General features: G+C 40.3%; 1 protein-coding gene across 1 annotated transcript; it reads left to right on the top strand.

Moving 5' to 3' along the window:
• Nucleotides 1-20,057, top strand: LOC146609387 (sodium/hydrogen exchanger 3-like). The gene is made up of 16 exons (XM_085346870.1): nucleotides 1-262; nucleotides 9,709-10,011; nucleotides 11,073-11,233; nucleotides 13,228-13,306; nucleotides 13,573-13,750; nucleotides 13,862-14,082; nucleotides 14,607-14,809; nucleotides 14,930-15,019; nucleotides 15,102-15,172; nucleotides 15,253-15,382; nucleotides 15,474-15,619; nucleotides 16,613-16,736; nucleotides 17,016-17,189; nucleotides 18,781-18,835; nucleotides 18,922-19,008; nucleotides 19,729-20,057. Exons 1-16 carry the CDS (start codon nucleotides 1-3, stop codon nucleotides 20,004-20,006), a joined length of 2,562 nt encoding a protein of 853 aa, XP_085202996.1. The 3' UTR covers nucleotides 20,007-20,057.
• Nucleotides 20,058-20,836: the final 779 nt, after the last annotated feature.

Genomic DNA, 20,836 nt, shown 5'->3' with positions numbered 1-20,836 from the left:
ATGGCAACTCTTTGGCGATTTACACTTTTTCTCTGCATGCTGCTGATGGCGTGTGGAGGCTTGAGCCTGGCTAGTGAAGAAGCAAAAACCCGAAATACACAAACAGAAACTGGGACGGCCTCAAGCTCTAACACAACTGGAGAAGGTGGTCATGGAGGGGCGCCCATCACTACACTGCCTATTGTGACCTGGAAGTGGGATCACATCAGCGTACAGTACCTGGTGGCCCTGTGGGTTTTGGTTTGCTGGCTCTGCAAACTCCGTAAGTCCAATTCATGGAAGTGCTCTCCTTTTCTGAAATCTATTAAAAATAATCCTCTGCACCCAAGATATTTAAAAAAATTTTTTTTTTTGAAGTAGTAATAATTTGTTTCTAGTTTAGGGTTATGCACAACATGTATTTTTGTCACTGGTGCAATTATTATTATTATTTTTTATTATTTCTCAGGTAAGAGCTCTTAAATGTATAAAAACGTGTGTGCTTATACACTTTAGTGATATTTAAATAGAGCCAAACATATGTCCTCTCAGGGCACTTTGCAATCTAAGATTAACCCCACAACTAGAATTTTAAAAAATCATGCAATTCTGTTTAATTAAAACCCCATCATCTTATATTTCACGGCTTTTCCTGAGCTTACTCATCATATAGTGAATTTTTTTGATTGATTGATTGATTGAATCTTTATTTTGAACATGTTGAAAAAGTATAAAAAAAAAAAAATAGAATTAAAAGAGACAAATGAACAAAGCAAACAAAAGGAAAACGAGCAACCACAACTCCAAATAACGTCCATGTTCAAAAAGGAGCAGGAAGAAGCATAAGCTTATTTAATCCCACCCCTTTTCCACTATCTAGTATCAATAGACTACAGAAATACCTCCTTGTAATTACATTATATGTTATGTGTAATTTTTTTTTTTTTTTTTTTTTTTAAATATATACACATATATGTTTCTATCTATCCATACCTACGTATATACACACATACGCACATATACACATTTTCAATAACCCCATTAACACCTGAAGGATACACAACCTACAATTTTATATATATTTAATAAAAACACCCAGCACGCCCCTGCGGGCGGTTTATCCTTCAAGCTCGGGTCCTCTACCAGAGGCCTGGGAGCTTGAGGGTCCTGCGCAGTATCTTAGCTGTTCCCAGGACTGCACTCTTCTGGACAGAGATCTCCGATGTTATTCCCGGGATCTGCTGGAGCCACTCGCCTAGCTTGGGAGTCACCGCACCTAGTGCTCCGATTACCACGGGGACCACCGTTACCTTCACCCTCCACATCCTCTCGAGCTCTTCTCTGAGCCCTTGGTATTTCTCCAGCTTCTCGTGTTCCTTCTTCCTGATATTGCTGTCATTCGGAACCGCTACATCGATCACTACGGCCGTCTTCTTCTGTTTGTCTACCACCACTATGTCCGGCTGGTTAGCCACCACCATTTTGTCCGTCTGTATCTGGAAGTCCCACAGGATCTTAGCTCGGTCATTCTCCACCACCCTTGGGGGCATCTCCCATTTTGACCTCGGGACTTCTAGGTTATACTCGGCACAGATGTTCCTGTACACTATGCCGGCCACTTGGTTATGGCGTTCCATGTATGCCTTGCCTGCTAGCATCTTGCACCCTGCTGTTATGTGCTGGATTGTCTCTGGGGCATCTTTACACAGCCTGCACCTGGGGTCTTGCCTGGTGTGATAGACCCCAGCCTCTATTGTACTCAGAGCTTGTTCTTGTGCTGCCATGATTAGTGCCTCTGTGCTGTCTTTCAGTCCAGCTTTGTCCAGCCACTGGTAGGATTTCTGGATATCAGCCACCTCCTCTATCTGCCGGTGGTACATACCGTGCAGGGCCCTGTCCTTCCATGATGGTTCCTCGTCTCCCTCCTCTTTCTTGGGTTTCTGCTGCCTGAGGTATTCACTGAGCACTCGGTCAGTTGGGGCCATCTTCCCAATGTATTCTTGGATGTTCCTTGTCTCATCCTGGACTGTGGTGCTGACACTCACCAGTCCCCGGCCCCCTTCCTTCCGCTTAGCGTACAGCCTCAGGGTGCTGGACTTGGGGTGAAACCCTCCATGCATGGTCAGGAGCTTTCTTGTCTTTATGTCAGTGGCTTCTATCTCCTCCTTTGGCCAGCCTATTACCCCAGCAGGGTACCTGATCACGGGCAGGGCGTATGTGTTGATTGCCCGGATCTTGTTCTTACCATTCAGCTGACTCCTCAGGACTTGCCTGACCCTCTGCAGGTACTTGGTGGTTGCAGCCTTTCTAGCGGCCTCTTCATGGTTCCCATTTGCCTGCGGGATCCCCAGGTACTTGTAACTGTCCTCTATGTCTGCAATGTTGCCTTCTGGTAGTTCAATCCCCTCAGTTCTGACTACCTTCCCTCTCTTTGTTACCATCCGACTACACTTCTCCAGTCCGAACGACATTCCAATGTCATTGCTGTATAGCCTGGTAGTGTGGATCAGTGAATCGATGTCTCGTTCACTCTTGGCATACAGCTTGATGTCATCCATGTACAGGAGGTGGCTGACAACTGCTCCGTTCCGTAGTCGGTATCCGTAGCCAGTCTTGTTAATGATCTCACTGAGGGGGTTCAGGCCTATGCAGAACAGCAGTGGGGACAGAGCATCTCCTTGGTAGATCCCGCACTTGATGGTAACTTGTGCTATGGGCTTGGAGTTGGCCTCTAGTGTTGTACGCCACATCCCCATTGAGTTCCTGATGAAGGCTCTTAGGGTCCCATTGATCTTGTACAATTCTAGGCATTCCAGTATCCAGCTGTGGGGCATCGAGTCATAGGCCTTCTTGTAATCAATCCAGGCAGTGCACAGGTTGGTCAGTCTGGTCTTGCAGTCTCGGCTGATTGTTCTGTCTACCAGTAGCTGGTGTTTTGCACCTCTGGTATTCTTGCCAATTCCTTTCTGTGTCCCACTCATGTATTGACCCATGTGCCTGTTCATCTTAGCCGATATGATGCCTGACAGGAGCTTCCATGTAGTACTGAGGCAGGTTATTGGTCGGTAGTTGGAGGGGACCGGTCCCTTCTTGGGGTCCTTGGGGATCAGGACCGTCCGGCCTTCAGTTAGCCATTCCGGGTGTCTCTCGTTAACTAGCAGCTGGTTCATTTGTGCTGCCAGACGCTCGTGGAGTGCAGTCAGCTTCTTCAGCCAGTAGGCGTGAACCATGTCGGGCCCTGGTGCTGTCCAACTCTTCATACTGGAGACCCTTTCTTGGATATCTGCCACTGTGATGGTTACTGGACCCTGTTCAGGGAGGTCGCTGTGGTCTGCCCTCAGATCCACTAGCCACTGAGCATTGCCGTTATGGGTTGCATCCTTCTCCCATATGCTCTTCCAGTATTGCTCCGTCTCCAGCCTTGGTGGTGCTGTTCTCTTATTGTTCCCTTGCCACTGAGAGTACACCTTTGCTGGTTCTGTGGAGAACAGCTGGTTTATTCTCCTGCCTTCTATCTCTCTGGTGTACCTCCTCAAGCGGCTGGCCAAGGCTGTGAGTCTTTGCTTGGCAGTTTCCAAGGCCTCAGGTATGGACAGCTTGCTGTATTTCTTAGGCACCTTATTTGTCGCACCTTTCTGCAACTCCGTTAGTTGGCTAACCTCCCTCCGTGCTACTTTGATCTTGCCCTCTAGCCTCCTTCTCCATGGAGGGTACTGCCCCTTGTGGCTGTTCAACTTGTAGCCAAGCATCTCACTGATCACTGCTGCCGTATTGTAGATCAGCTTGTTAGTGTCGGTAATCGTGGTTGTAGGTATTGCCCGTAGTGCTGCATTAACATCATCTAGCAGACCTTCTGAGGGTACTTCACGTAATCTTGGTAACCGGCTACGGGGGATCCAGGTTTCAAGCTTGGCCATGATCCTATTTTTCAGGTCAGTTCCTCTCGCACTCAACGATCCTTCTCCTATCGCACTTGGGGCTATGTACCCAATCTCGGGTGGGGGTGATGATATCTCCCCCCTGACCTGGCGTCCTGACTCCTCCTTGCCGTAGCATTTGTATTGTACCTCGTCAATCTCTAGCTGTGAGAGCAGTCCCTTCTTTCGAATGTTGGAACACTGAGCTACTAGTTGTTTCGCCGTCATTGTGGATGTTGGGTATCGAAGAATCCATAGGTCCCTCATCCTATTCATGTAGCCCCTTCCGCCGGGGTTACTTGCGTAGTAGCATTCCAACAACGCCCTGTTTTCGTCCCTTGCCCACCGATGCCTTCTTGTTCCAGTAGCGGTTTAAGGATATGGTTTTTACAGGGTACAGGGAAAAGGTAGAGATTTGATAGGGTGTTCTTGTCTAATATTTTCATGTGTGTGCGCATGCACGGGTTTGTTGGTATGGGTATATATATATATATATATATATATATATATATATATATATATATATACATATATATATATATATATATATATATACATACATACACACATACATACACACACATACACATATATATACATATACATATATATATATATATATATATATATATATATATATATATATATATATATATATATATATATATATATATATATATACATACATACATATACATATACACATATATATATATACATACATACATACATACATATACACATACATATATACCCATACCAACAAACCCGTGCATGCGCACACACATGAAAATATTAGACAAGAACACCCTATCAAATCTCTACCTTTTCCCTGTACCCTGTAAAAACCATATCCTTAAACCGCTTTTTAAACTGCTGTTCCACAGCTTCACTCCACACACAGAGATGCAAAAACTTTTTAATGTTGTACGGATACGAGGATGTTTTAAATTTAATTCCCCCCTCAAATTGTATCCCCGTTCCCTTTTAGAAAACATTTTTAGAATATTGTCAGGAAGCAGGTTATTTATTGCTTTATATATAATTTGTGCTGTGAGAAAATGAACCAGATCTGTGAATTTTAGAATTTTTGATTTTAAGAATAGTGGATTTGTATGATCTCTGTAACCAGTTTTATGGATTATCCTTATGGCCCTTTTTTGTAATATAAAGATTGATGATAGCGAACATTTGTAAGTATTGCCCCAAACCTCTGCACAGTAATTCAAATACGGTGCAATCAGGGAACAATAGAGAATGTGGAGTGATTTGTGGTCCAGAATGTGTTTTACTTTACTCAAGATTGAGACACTTCTTGAAATTTTGTTATGTATAATTTTTGGATGTGTGACGGACGATATGGACGATTGGACGATATTTGAACCTCATAGAAATCAATGTGAAATATCGGCAACCCGGCATGCCGCGTTGCTTAGCAACACTTATTGTTTAAGCCGACTTTTACTTAATGGCCGCTCTAACACGAGCCAAGTCTGCGGAGAGTCTATTTACAAATATAAGTAAAAATATTGGCCGTTAAAAACACATAAAAACATAGGAAATCACTTTTTTTTTTTTTGGCAGACGATCCCTTTTTGGCAGGATACTCGATCAGACAGAACTCGCGGAATATCTGCCAAAAAGTGAGCGCCTGCAAAAAAAAGTGACTTGCAGAGTTTTCGTGTGTAATGTCCTTATCTATATTGTTTACATAGAGTTTGATGAACAGGCTTTACAAAGGGGTTATATATAACATGCCCTTTTTTCATCTTTATGACCCCGTGTTATTGCACCTACATTACAACCAATCCAATTATATTTGCCACTTAAAATATCTTTATAGTACTATTGTTATATTTTTTGCAGTTCCTGTAAGCCTCTTGGCCAGATTACCCTTTAAAAAGAAATGTTCAACGTCAATGAGACTTTTTAACTGGATAAATAAAGGTGATGTTAAACTCACTTTAAAAAAAAAACTGATTATAACTTTTTCCTTGTGGAATGTTGTTTGGGGCTCCAGATGACATGACATCATAAGTTTTCGTGTCCCAGGATACGGGGACATTTGTTTTGACATATTATAGGCCAACAAGTTATTTATAGCAGTTTATAAATGGGTAGGCACTTTTTGGTATACACCACTCTTTTTTGTCTTCCAAAAAGTGATTTCCAACGTGTGTAATTTTTTTTTTTTGTAATACCTTTACTTATAAATAGACTAAATAAATAGAGAAAATAGACTTTAGCGAATAGGATTTACAAAGGGGTTACTTATAAACTAAAGAAATGACTTATTTTGCAAGTATTTTACCCACTGGGTTATTTTACCTACAATATAACTAATCCAGTCCTTTATAGCCAGTTGAAATATCTTTACAGAACTATTGTTATACTTCTTGCAATTTCTGCTGCCCTCTTGGCCAGGTCTCTCTCTCTTTAAAAAAAAGTAATGTCATTGTCAATTTAACTGGATAAAAGAAGGATATTTAAAAATCACTTTGCCAAAAAATTGTGGCTTCTACCTTGTGACAAGAATGTTGTTTGTAGCTCGAGGATGAGGGATAGTTAGTGGGGGTAGGTTCATTGATCAATCTAAATTGCCCATAGGTGTGAATGTGGAAGTGAGTGTGGTGTACCCTGCCTCTCACCCTTTGACAGCTGGCATAGCCTCCAGCGCCCCCCACAATCCTGAAAAGGATAAGAAGAAGCGAATGGATGGATGGATGGATGGACATGAGGGATACATTTGACATATGTTTCACATATCATAGGCCAACAAGCCATTAAAAGTAATTTAAATATGGAAAATCACTTTTTGGCAAATACAAGAAATCACTTTTCAGCACAACACTGTCTGTGCAGTGCGTCCAGAGTGTAGAGAATTATTTCAATCAAATAAAAAGTGAAATTCAGAGCATAGCAGCCAAATCAGACTGTTTTTTTGATCCTGAGGTACAGAGCTGAGGATGTGAAGCTGCAGACTAAGGCAGAGCAGCGTGGATGGTCGAGGAGAGGTTGCAGTACTGGTGATTAGAAGCAGACATGGACGAGATGATCTTAAAAATAGTTTGTCCAGCTGTCCACATATCCATCCAGCCCTTCTGGCTCTCTGACAGCTGGCACAGCTTCCAGCCTGATGAATATGTTGGCTGAGGGCGAGGAGCTTTCTCTAGCCCAACCAACTACTTCATCTAGGAGGAAATGTTGATCTCATCATCGCCGTTCCAACATCGGCCGTCCAAGTCCACACTACTGAATACTGATGGATATGTGGACAGCTGGACAAAGCCTCATCACTGCAGCAGCCTCCTCTGCCTGAAGCTCTGCTGATCAGGGTGGGTTAACGAAAACCTTTGGCCAGCTCGTCAATGCCACTGCAGCTAGTCTCCCACAGAAGGACCCTTGATTCTCTGCCCTAGAAATGGTGACCTCAGACTCCCCCAAAGAACTCATATCTAAAACAGAATTTCCAGTTTTGTTTTGCTGTTGTGAAATATAGGTTACTGGGGTCACTGGGGACACATTTAAATTTGTAAAATGTAAAAAGAAAAAAACAAACCAAAAAAATCACTTAGAACTATGACAAATGCAATTAAATGAAAAAAAAAAAAGGTTTAATTCCATATTTATACATACATTTTTTTCACAATCCATGGGATGCATGAAGCTCTCACATTCAAGACCCTTGAGTTAGTACATTAAAACCTTGTATCTGTCCACAGACCCTAATTATAGTCTGAATCTGAATTCTCCCAATACCAACAGCATTGTTATTTATGTTTCCAGTAGTCAGAATGAAACTGTCCAGGTTTGAGCAGGAAGCAGTTTTGCTATAGCTGAAAGGCAGAAAGTGACAAAGTCCAAAGGGGTTATGTCCTGCTAGTTCAGGGCATAACAATTAAAATACAAAGTTGCCTGACAGTCAAATGAAAACTCTGACATGGAGCAATAAAGGAGAAACACACAAGGCAGGGTAAATACACACAATAACAAATAACAAAGACAAGGACATGGTTATATATGCAGGAAGGTCAGGAATGACAGAAACTAATCAAGGAGGTAAAACTAAACACAGCACACAGGAGACCAGAAACTACTGTAACAAAATGAAACCTCAAATGACTCAACAGGAAAATACGTTACACAGAGGCAGGAATTTGACAAGAAGATACAAAAAGGCACGGCTAAACTGAACCAAAACACAATAAAGTAAATATAAATAACAATGTAAATTCCAAAGTAATAAGAACTGGGGACTAAGAATCGTAACACAGAGGGTGACAGGAAACCTGATCGGAAATGGAGTTAAAAAAACTCAATGGAATTCAAAACCCCTGGACTACTATGGAAGAGACAGAAATCAAGAGAAAATAAACAAACCTAGAATAGAGGAAAAAATAAGATAAAACCAAATTAGGTTATTAATTACAGACTCGATAAGAAGTCTACACAACAAAACTCAGTGACCGTGACACCACACACCTGTTGCAACTTTTCCACACATTATACGGTATACACAGATGGATTTTGGCTCCATCTCATTTACAGTATATGTTTGAATGTATTTCTTTTTTAAAGGAAAGCTGGTGAAAATGCTCCTAAACCCACAAATTTAACAGGTATCCAATGACCTCTGTTCCATCACTGACTGTGTCACAAATCCCCGTGGACGTGCCCAGAAAATACAAACAAAGCAATAAATTGTCAAAGCAACAACTAAACCAGACAGTCACACACTGCAATCTTGCGTATGCTCAGTCGGCCTATAGTCTACTGGTTTTTAATTTAGAGCTGGTCACTAGATAATTGCATGTCTGGCTCTTGTTGCTGGTCTGTTTGGTCATCCTTTTCTTGAGTTAAACCTTTTTAAACGTAAAGCTAACTCCTCAAAATCTCAGCTGATCTACTTCACGAGAGACTGCACAGATGTGGTTTTATAAGGAGTCAAGTTAGTGATCAAAAGTGAGAGTTTAAAAGTGTAAGTGTTTTGGTTACCTCATTATTTTTTGTTTGTTTATAGATTTCCAGTATTATTTTTTTTTTTACAAGAGGTTCCTTTGAGTTAAATTTAAAAAAGTGATTAACCTTTGCATGGTGTGGAGAGAATCTTTAACTTGTTGGAGGTCCTTGAGTGAATATGTTTTAGTAATGGGAGAATATATTCACTTTTACTGTGATATGAGTCTTACATATATATAAAATTGGAAGCTTTATGATTGTTTTAGCTGCTTTCTATATGTGTGGAATGACACACAAATTTGTACATTAACTCAAAAACCTGAAAGCAAAAATTCTCATTTTTCATCCTCACTGAAGTAGATATTAGCAAAAATATTCATTTTGATTCTGTGCTTGCACAAATGTAAGCTGTATTGGGGACTATAGTTTTTGGAATTTAATCTTCAACTAATTTTAAATACAAATGTGCACAACATAAGTGCAACCCTGTGGGGTAAGAACAGGTGTACACTGTGGTTCAGTAGTTTTTATTGTTAAATAAATTTTAGTGACACTTTATGAGCTCATTAGACATGTGGTTATCTTTGGTTATGCAGACAGGTTTCACACACGATCCAACCACCTCACGTGTTGCTCATATCCCCAGATGCTTTTTTTTAGATGAGCAAAAGTTGATCATTTGCAGAAGTTGCAAATGGTCAACTAGAGTTTTATATTTAAGTGAACTGAAGTGAACTGAGCTTTGAACATTTGCCAGCTCCTACCTGACAGGAAGAAGAGCGGCTTAAAATCAAAGGTTGTTACAATTGATTGATGGTTCTTGTCTTTGTCTTGATCTTTTTTCTCCTCTCAGTCATTGAGGCCAACCATAATGTCACCAACTACATACCTGAGAGTGCCCTCCTCATCTGCTCTGGTTTCATTTTGGGTGGCATGATTTGGGGTGCAGACAAGGTGCAGACCTTCTCACTGAGCCCAACAGTCTTCTTCTATTTCCTGTTGCCTCAAATCATTCTGGATTCAGGCTACCACATGCCAAACAAGCTCTTCTTCACAAACCTGGGTGCTATTTTGATCCATGCCGTCATTGGGACCTGCTGGAATGCTGCCAGTTTGGGGCTGTCGCTATGGGGGTGTCACATGGGAGGAGCCATGGGTAAGAGAGGATCTTTGATTTATTCCATTTCAGCACACCTGCTGCTGCGACTCACACAGAGGAAGCGATCCATTCTGAGATGTTTAGACTGATAGCTACGATTTGTGATATTTGTAGTGTTGCTTAGCATACTAAAGGATTATTAAAAATCTAAGTAAAAGAAGGAGACATTTAAAAATATCAGTTAGTTACTTTGTTGGAACTAACAATCCACATTTTGAGGCTTGACTGATAAGGATTTGGTCGGCAGCATGTTGGTTATTATAATCCAGAAGGGGCCAAATTTGGAAAAAAGGGTGGATTTCTACATTATCAGCTACTGATAGAAAGCTTGGTTATTAAGCTGTGTGCATAAACTGGAGGCTAATTAGAGCTATTTTCTTTTTAAATATTCACATTTAACTCACAAAACGTTTTGCACAAACTCTGCATCGTAATAATTGAACTGTGCATAAAACATGCACAGTAAATCTTGCTGGCTGCACAAAACAGAGAAAAAAAAACTTTATTTATATAACAAAAAACTAAAATACAAATTCATGTTTCTCAACGTGTAGCAGACAAATAGTGGGAAAAAAGGCAATTAACAATGGAAGCGAGACAGACCATCATAACACACACATTGTTGTGACACAAATGACACAAACATAAGCACTTCAAACCTGGCTTTATATTTTACCCCTGAAGGCTGTGATTGTTCTGGAACAAAGACATGAGGAACAAATGAAAGTTGTACAGTCACATGACTTAAGCAAGCTGCCTGAAAAGAGCTTTCTTTAGTATTACAGAAATCCTTTAATACTTTACTTTTATTCTTTGTTTGAATACATTAAACAACAGCATCAGTAGCTGCTAATTTGGTTTAATTCCCAAACTTTCTCCAAATGCAGACTTAATAAGTTTATTTTATGCTTAGGCCTTGTCCACTGCACTGGACGAGACTGGAGAGAGATTTGACACGATTTATTCTATTAATGAATTAGAATGCTTACTTTGTAATTCTCAGCTACAGAAAATATGAGCTAGGTTTATTGTATTTCCGGCCCTCTGTATCTGTACAGGTGACCTGGACATCGGTCTGCTGCAGTATCTTCTTTTCGGAAGTCTGATGGCTGCTGTGGACCCCGTGGCTGTCTTAGCTGTGTTTGATCAGGTCCACGTTAACGAAGTCCTCTTCATCATAGTGTTTGGAGAGTCGCTGCTCAACGACGGTGTGACAGTGGTTAGTATGATAAACTCTGTAAACGCAAGCTTTTCACCAAACCAAAACGTGGAGTCTGCTTACACACCGCAAAGAGCAATGAGGCCGAGACCTTACCGAGACGGGGAGCTCAGGTTTCTAGAATCTAAAACAGCAGCGCCTGTTCCTTTAATGACTATTAAAACCTTTACTGTGAAAAAGCAAACCAGAGTCCTTTAACAGAGCACCTGGTTAACTTTGTTAGGCTGGACACTGACTCAGTATTAATATTAATGTCTAACATCCAAAAACCTGCCTCCTAATAATGTCAGAAAGCTTGACATAACAAGACAGAATAAAAATTGCGTATACATTGCAATTCATTTGACTTTGACCTTTGACTGTACTTGACATCATTTTTATACTCTTGCATTTAAGAAATTTTTTCTTTAAAAAAATCACATTACATTTAATACATTTAAAGGGTTTAATTGTTTTATTATTATTATTATTATTATTATTATTATTATTATGTTACATATTTTGTGTGCAGGTAAACTTTAAAACATTGCAGTTTCTAAAATGGGACCTAAAATGGGACCTGCCGAGCCTTCTTTACGAGGGTGTTGGTGTTATGGATCCAACATTAACATAAGACCATTGGAGATGTGGGTGCCCAACAAATTAAAGATTGAGACAGATTCCATCTGTTCTCCTCCTATAAGAGGGGAGAGGACCCGTCTATGCCTCTTGAAGTCTCTACCTATGTCCTGAAGAAACTGGACCTTTGGTGATTAGGATGTCTGGACTTATGGTGCTGAATGAGCTGTAGTAGTGATCATATTGGGCAAAGGTGTGAGATCCTCTGCAAGTTGGATGCTGCTGTTGTGGATTGGGGGGCTCTGGCCTTTGTAGTTGGTGAGCGTTTGGATGCCCCTCCACACCTGAGGAAGTGAGGAAGCCCTCTATCATTCACCTGAAAGCCTCCTTGGCCTGTTTGATGCCCCTCCTCAGGTTGGCAGGGATGTGGAGCAGAGAAAGTTGGTGTACCAAGTAGTATGGTAATCTTTGATGATGTTGCAGGCTCTGATGAGCTCTGCAGCAATTTCTTTTCTGAGACACTGGAGCTGCAGAATAAGATGGAGATAGAGCTACTCAGCAAGTTTTCAAGGTGCCTCATTAGTAAGTGGAGCGAATGGGGAGGGGAAGGTGTGCTCTCCTCATCCGGCACAGCGATGCAGGTGCTTCCGAGCCCGTTTAACTACTGATGCTGTATTAAGTGACCAGCCCAGGCTATCAGTTATCTGTACTCCCAGAAACATGATGCTGCCAACTATCTTCACCACTGCTGTGTCATCTGCATACTTAATGATGTGATTAGAAGCAAGTGCAGCACTGCAGTCATGTGTCAGCATTGTCAACAGCAGTGGGCTTGGGAACGAGGCCTGTTTGCCTGATTGAATTCTCCTACTACAATACAAACGCCCTCTGGCAAAGTGGCTTGAAACTCAGTGAAGGTCTTAAAGATCACTCAGGGTCTATTTTGTGTTTGCACTGGAGGGGATGTTTACAGCCATAATATTCATAGTGGTAAATTCTCTGGGCAGGTCACACAGTCTGCCATTAACAGTGAGCAGCTCTGTTTCAGGAGAACACTGACTTAAGACCGCTGCTGTGTTTGTACTTCATCTGTTGCTTGTGTAAATACAAAACCCACCTCCACAGAATTTACCACAAAATGTTTGGCTCCTGTGTAGCCACATTGTGATTAACCCCATGCAGACTAACTACATAATCAGGAACAGGGTTCAGCCATGTCTCAATCAGAACCATGGCACAGGAGTCTCTCACCTCCCGTTTTGATGTTAGGTCCAGCAGTGAGAATATGATGGAAGTTTATCTCCTGTTGAGTGCTACATACTAGAAAAGAAAAGTCTGAAAACATTCCAGTCTGACTGTCCAAACGCTGACAGTTTTTGTTTGTTTCTTTTATATATATACTGATCACTCAATAAGTTTTCTTTTTTTTCTCTTAGGTGCTTTTTAATGTGTTTGATGCATTTGTATCGCTGGGAGGAGGCCGAATTAATGCAGCAGAAATTATTAAAGGAATAGGTAAGCTATAACATTTATCTGGTAAAAGAAAATGTATTTGTTCATGCAGTGTAATTGCTCACAGTCAAGTCTGGCAAAATAGACAGTGTAGAGTGTCCCTGCTGCAACACACAAATGTGTTGACCATTTTGATTTGTCGGGTGTGGACACAAAATAAATTAAACACTTTTTATGCTATCACTGCCCTGTAAGGCTAGTATGTTTTAGAGGGGAGTAAACAATAGCACTAAAAAATAGATTTTTATATGTTTCCTCTCTCTCCACAGTTTCCTTCTTTGTGGTTGCATTTGGTGGTTCCCTTGTGGGCATAGCATTCGGCATACTAATTTCACTTCTGACCAGATGCACAAAAAACATCCAGATCATCGAGCCAGGCTTCATCTTTGTCATGGGATACCTTTCCTACCTGACTGCTGAGATGCTTTCTCTGTCTGCTATCCTTTCGTGAGTATTTCACAACTGAAATATAATTTGTTTTATTATGTCTGTATCCATTTTACATATGTAAAAATGAGGTAAACATATTTAGAGTTTACTTTGCGGTTCCTTCTGTAGGACTACATTCTGCGGTGTGTTATGTCAGAAGTACGTCAGAGCAAACATGGATGAGAGTTCCGTCCAAACAGTCAAATATGCCATGAAGGTTTTCGCCAACGGATCAGAAACCATCATCTTTGTTTTCCTCGGTATCTCGGCCATCGATAAGGTTATCTGGGTTTGGAACACGGGCTTCATCCTCCTCACAGTCTTCTTCGTCTTTGTGTATAGATTCATTGGTGAGATTTTGTTGTTTGGCTATCACTGTTGAGTCAAAGCATCACACACATTGTGGGGTAAAAACTTGGTGTGTTATGCAAAGAAATCTTCTGCTGCTGCAGCACAAAGATCAAATGACACACATTTACAAGAATACGTGTGTCAAGAACACTGAGCGACCGGACTCAGAGGCAGGATTCACAGTATTCAAGTTTAGTGAGCTTATTTACAATGAAAACACCAGAGTGATACATACAGGTAGTGATAAGGGAAAATAGGGGCTCCAGGAATCCAGGGGAAGGGGCAGCCAAACAATGTCTTCTCATTTACTCTGCTCAGGCTGTCTCTAAAAACACTGTGCGGCAGGGAAAATCCAGGAAAGGTCTGTACACAAGAGGGACAACAATGAGATTAGTATGAGGCAAAGAAAACACTAGACTTGAGTGCTGAGCTTTACTAAAAGCGTAATTCAACAATCCAGCAAAAAGCACCACCGATGTGTGAAGTCTTTAAATAACTGTGTGTGTTTGTATGTCTATTCCAGGTGTGTTTTTCCTGCAGTGGATCCTTAACAGGTACAGGCTGGTCCCAGTTGAATTAATAGATATGGTGATCATGAGCTACGGTGGCCTACGAGGGGCTGTTGCGTATGGCCTGGCTGTGTTGCTGGATGAGAAAAAGATAAAGGAGAAAAACCTGATGATCTGCACTACTCTCATTGTGGTGTACTTCACTGTCATCTTGCAGGTAGTGAATTTTTGGAGTTGATAATTCGCTAAAATATGTGTACATTAGTTTGCTTGTTAATTACACAGTCTGTGTTAGAGCTTAATTTTGTTGGCACATTTGTGCTTGACATTGTTACAGGGAATGACGATGAAACCTCTGGTCATGTGGCTTAAAGTAAAGAGAGCTGCAGTAACTGAGGTCTCACTCCTAGAGAAAATTACAAACAAGGTAAATCTAATAAAACACGTCATGTTTCACCGACAAAAACGTTTCCCGCCCAGTTTCTACAAAGTCCTTCTCCTTTCTTTAGATGTTTAATCACACTCTGGTTGCCATCGAAGACATATCAGGACAAATAGGAGATAACTACTTCAGGAGCAAGTATGTACAAGACTTAATACATAATTCCAAAATGCCTTTTAATTTTAAAGTAAGCAACAGTGATATTTCTTTTTGTAAAGGTGGAGGCATTTTGAGGAGAAGTGGATGACGCCATTTTTGATGAAGCCATCTGCAAGGAAGAAACAAGATGACGTGTTTGATGTCTTCCATCAGCTGAACCTCAAGGATGCCATGGAATATGTGACTGAAGTGAGAATCATTTGTGCAAATTCAAGTATGTTTTGCTCAAGTACAAATTAAATGAAACTGAGAAGATTACTGCTGGTGTCTTCTGTTGCAGGGCGAGCGTAGAGGCTCTCTGGAGTTTGTCCGTAATGACAGCGCCATTCTTGATTTCAAGAAAAAGTTGGAAAGTGAATACACAGAGGTCATGCCTGACATCCCACCTTACATGATAAATGATCATGGTGCAATGTTCACTATGGGGTGAGCAATCTGGATTTTTATGACAGTGTGAAAATATATACAGAGGGTAAAATAAGTATTAAACACGTCACCGATTTTAAGTGAATATATTTCTAAAGGTGTTGTTGAAATAAAACTCTCACCAGATGTCAGTAACAACCCATCCAATCCACACATGCAAAGAAATCAAACTATAGATGTCCATAAATTCAGTTATGTATAATAATGAGAAATGACACAGGGATAAAGTGCTTACTGGATTTCTTTTTAATGCTTTGTACAAAAGTCTTCGTGGTTTCAAGAAACTAGTCACATGCATTGCCAGGCGCATCTGGTCATGGGTAGTTTATGCTGAAATGATGTTCCTTCCACTTCTGGATTGTGGCCCCAGCAGTGCTCACTGCAACCTTCACTAATTTCAAAATATCTTCTCTAATCAATGCTATCAGTGTGTTTTGCAACAATTATGCTCTGACGGTGTTGCGAGAGCTCACTGGTTTCACTGATCATGAGATGCTTGCCGTGTGGCACCTTGATAATGAGACACCAGTTTATAACCCATCAATTGGGACTGAACAAGCTGAAGTTAATTTGCACTGAGTGGCTGGATTGCATTCTAATTGCTGGTGTCATGACTTTTCATGGCTTTTTGCATCTCCCTTTCTTCATGTGTTCAATGCTTTTACTTTGTGTCATTTTTCATTTTATACATAAGTTAATTTCTGGACATGCATAGTTTGATGTCTTTGTATGTGTGGATTGGATGGGTTGTTCCAGATATGTTGTGAGAATTTGATATTAATAGCACCTTTAGAAATATATTTAATTAGAAAATTTGTGTACTGATTTGATGCATTCAATACTTTTTATACCTACTTAATAGACACAACTTACTGCAACTATTCAGTGCCTTCAAACAGCTTCCGTTCACCACCATATTTTAAAAATGAAACCAGACTCTTTTGATATTGTTGTATTGCTTTAAGTCAGTGACATGATTGGCTTCCTCTGCAGTAGAGACCATATTCCATCAGTGAGCCTGGAAATGCACGAGCAGACCATGAAGGCTATGAGGGGAGCTGAGGCAGTTGATGTTCACCACCTTCTTGATCAGCATCTCTACAAGAGCAGAAAACAGGTAATGAGCAAATTCAGTCATTGCATGAGGGACTTACTAAAGCATCCTAGTAATACATGTCCATTTAACCATTAAATTACTGAGGTGTATGTGAACTAAAAACAACAAACTGTTATTTATGGCTGGCTATAGACAAATGTATATTTTATGTATATATGCAAATCCTCAGCTTATTTGCTTGAACTGTGGCTGAGCTTGACTTTGTGTCCTTCCTGAACTATTGTTGGTTTCTGTTTTATAAAGCAGTAACAAACTGACTTCTCATTCTGTTGTTTATAGTATCGCCACGGGTTCAGTCGCAGTGATTTCAAAATCAACAGAGATGAGAAAGAAGTCCAGGAGATCTTCCAGAGAACCATGAGGAACCGGTTGGAGTCATTCAAGTCTGCAAAGATGGGTGTTTCACCTCCAAAGACAATTGTCAAGTACTCAAAGAAAGAACAGCAGGAGAAGGTAAAGACAAAAAGAGGGAATAAGCACACCCTACCACTGTTTGCAGAGTTGATTATGTCTCTTCTGAAGTCCAGTGAAGAGGAAATACGGTCCTTCCCCAAAGCTTCATTTTTAGTTTTTTTTTTCCATTTGACTTCAGTGTAGTACTGAAAATCCTTGGTACAAGACAGTGGTCTGGAAACTGAAAACCAGCTGCTGGACTTTTGAGAGAGAAATGTTGTCCTTTTCTTTTTAAATATTGCGTGGCTCAATAGACCTACGTCATCTTTTTATGGTTTTCTGTTTCATGATGCTCCAAATGTTTTTAGTTGGTAAAAGTTCTGGACTGCAGGCAGGCTGGTTCAGCACCCAGACTCTTCTATGAAGTCATGCTGCTGTGATAGCAATCTGCAAATTAGCAAAGCCTTCCCTGAAAAACATGTAATCTGGATGGGAGCATACTGTATGTTGACCTTTATACATACCTTTTAGCACTGATGGTGCCTTTCCAAATATGCAAGCAACCACTTCCATATGCATCTCCATACCATCCAAGATGCAGCCTTTTGAACTGAGTGCTGGTAACAATCCAGAGAGTCCCTCTCCCCGTTAGTCTTGAGAATGTGGTGTCCATGTCTTGCAAAAAGAATTTCACATTTTAATTCATCTGACCATGGAACAGTTTTTTCATGTTGCCTCAGTTTCTTTGTTTTTATGATTTTTTAAAGGCACGTTGTGTTATATTTCTTCTTTTGTCTTTGATGTCAAGAAACATTTAATTTTATTAATTTTTAAATCCTGCCTGGAAGCTTTATCAGTCAGAACCATGATCTGAATGTACTGTTATGCCAAACAAACTTGGATCTTTCCAAGATCAGCTCTATAAATTCTCTATAGGCTCCTCTTGTTCATGTGCGTCATTTATCTAGGTCAAGTTTATTTATATAACGCATTTCCCAGAGCTCATGCTGCACAAAGTCTTTAAAAACTAAAATGCAACTAAAACAATTAAAATGTGCAGCAATAAAAATATAAAAGAGAAAAAGTAATACAATAAGACAATAAAGACAGCCAACACAACAATGGCCATAAGGGATATTTAGACATGGAGTGAAAACAAAAGGAAGCATTAAACAATACTTGGAAGTGCACAGATTTGTGCGCGAATTGCCAAAGGACAATGGGACACTGAGACATTAATACAAATCAAGGAGACCGAGACAAGGGAATTAGATTCAATACAAAGCACAGGTGACAACAAGATGCCAAAGGAAAGATAGGAGCTAAACACAATGGGGCACAAAGGAAAGACTAAGAAAACAATAATCAGCAATAATAAACGATACAAAATAAACCTAAGTCAGACACTTTTCAAAATAATCAGAAACTCAAACAAGGAACTAGGACTTGAGATATGCAGAAATGTGGCAAACAAGAATAAATAATAATTGATTGTTGTTGATAAGTGATTGCAGAGTGCCCTCTGCTAGACAAACTAGGAAACATCGCTATGGGTTGGACATGGCTGAGGGCGTTGATCTTGTCTCTTTTACTTTACCTTCAGTTTTTTTAAACATCATATGTGATTAAATAAATCTCCTTCGTTCTACAGACCCCAAATGGAAAGTCAGTGAGCAAGACTAAACTCTGCCATTCTGGTGATGAAGGTTTGTCTGCTTGTGGGGTTTTTTGTGTTTTTGTTTTTTTCAGATTTAAAGTCTTAGCAAACTAATTTTCTCATTTTCATTTTTAGACTTTGAGTTCTCAGAAGGAGATAGCGCCTCTGGCTATGACTCGTCATACCCTTCTTTCTCCATGAGAGCCACGTACAGACCAGGAGGTGAGATCAATGCACTTTCTACATCCTGTATGAAACCAAACATATATTTTTGAGAATGATTAAGAGAGTAGCAGATGCTGTTATTATAAACACAGAGATTAGGGAAACATACAACAGAGGGAACTAAATAGACAGTTTGTGTGCAATAAAACCCCCCAAAAAAGGTGAATAAAAGTGTGGTAGAAAGGTCTCTACAGAGCTGCAGATGAGCCACAAACCACACCACACAACAAAAAGTATGTAAGGGTTATGTAAGGGTGAGCTGCAGGGTAAAGGCACCAGACTGTCATACAACACAAGGACTTTGTACTAGTGGGCTGACAGGTTTAAAATCAGCAAATGTTCGATCCGTCTGTGTTGAATATTTCCATTCTTACCTGTTGGGAACAGTTTAGGGCTACAGTGCAAATATGAAAGCAGCTCATTATCATAGAATTTATTTCGAATTTCCTAATACTGTTCTGACTCTGCAAGCAAACACCTATAAAACACTTTCACAGTTGAGTTTATGTATAAATGTCAAATAAAAAAAAACAACAACTCCAGAACAGCGAGTGTATTTGAGTTTAAACGTTTAAGCTGAATTAAAGTGGATAGACCACAAGCGCAAGGGATGAGCAGCCAATAATGGTTTCACTTGTATGAAAATGTAATGCAGAGAACAACAGTGGCCCTAATATTGAACCCTGAGGTACTGATTCAGTTTTTTCTTTCATTAAGGTGGGATTGAGAACCCAGCCTTCGTGCCAGATCTGTACCCCACGGATTTGTTGCAGGAGATCCCTCCTTGGCTGGCAGAGAGTGAACCCGACAGCAGCATGGTGGCTCCGTCATTGCGAGCCCAGGCGAATCTTCCCAATTCACCTATGGAAATGCGCCGCCTGGGGCTTCTTCGTGCCAGCACTCGCTCTACTGACACAAAGCAGATGAACAATGATCAGTTGCCCCCTCCACCAACATCTCCTCCTCCCCCTCCTCCTCCCAGTGGCCAAATGTAACTGTATCCCAATGCAGACACCCTGTTCTGTCTCACTTGAACCTGGAACAAAGACACAAAACAAACCTCAGACTAATTAACCATCTACTCTCATACTGACAAGAAAATGTTTATTTTTCCATGACTATGGTTAGCTCCTGTGTTTCTACACAAAACATTTACATAACCTCTTTAAACAACCCCTGCTGTTTTTAGGTTCACCCTTCACTTGGCAAAAGAAAAACTGCACTGAAACAAATCCTTTATGTTCAACATTAGATATATGTTGAACATTGTCATATAGTCTGTGGTTTGTAGTAAACATGCTATTGAAAATTATTATTTAAGGGGTTTTTTTTTTCAAAACATCTTAATATTATGTAAAAACCTTTCAAATGACGTGTAGATATCAATTATAAAAACAGTGATTTAAAATACTTTCTGAATCTATAATCCATACATTCGTATTGCAGAATACCACAACAACTTTCACCACTTGGGGCACTATTTTGTGTGAAAGATGAAATATTACTAACAAATAAAATGCTACATAGGTCAATGATGCAAACACATTTTAGTGGGATGCATTTAAACATTTGCAGCATATATAATGCAGATTCTTAGTATTATTTAGTGAGGCTCCAGCCTGCTCTGAAAGCTCTCTGTTTTTTTGACTTTTGACTCTTGCAACGGAAGGAAGAGAGGACATCCCAAATATGGTCATCTCAGATGCTCCACCCACCTTCCGTTTCAGTGGGTCAAACAATTAGGAAAAAGTTGGTTTAAAGGCAGATGATGAACTAAGAGGTATTCATTAAGGGCCAGTAGAAGATAAATGAGGGTATAAATGAG

The sequence above is a fragment of the Diplotaxodon limnothrissa genome, linkage group LG22 (genome assembly GCF_057381915.1).
Source record: "Diplotaxodon limnothrissa isolate DT_005_m linkage group LG22, D_limnothrissa_male_GT1.1, whole genome shotgun sequence".
Taxonomy (NCBI): Eukaryota; Metazoa; Chordata; class Actinopteri; order Cichliformes; family Cichlidae; genus Diplotaxodon; species Diplotaxodon limnothrissa.
This window is presented reverse-complemented; position numbering and strand designations above follow the sequence as displayed.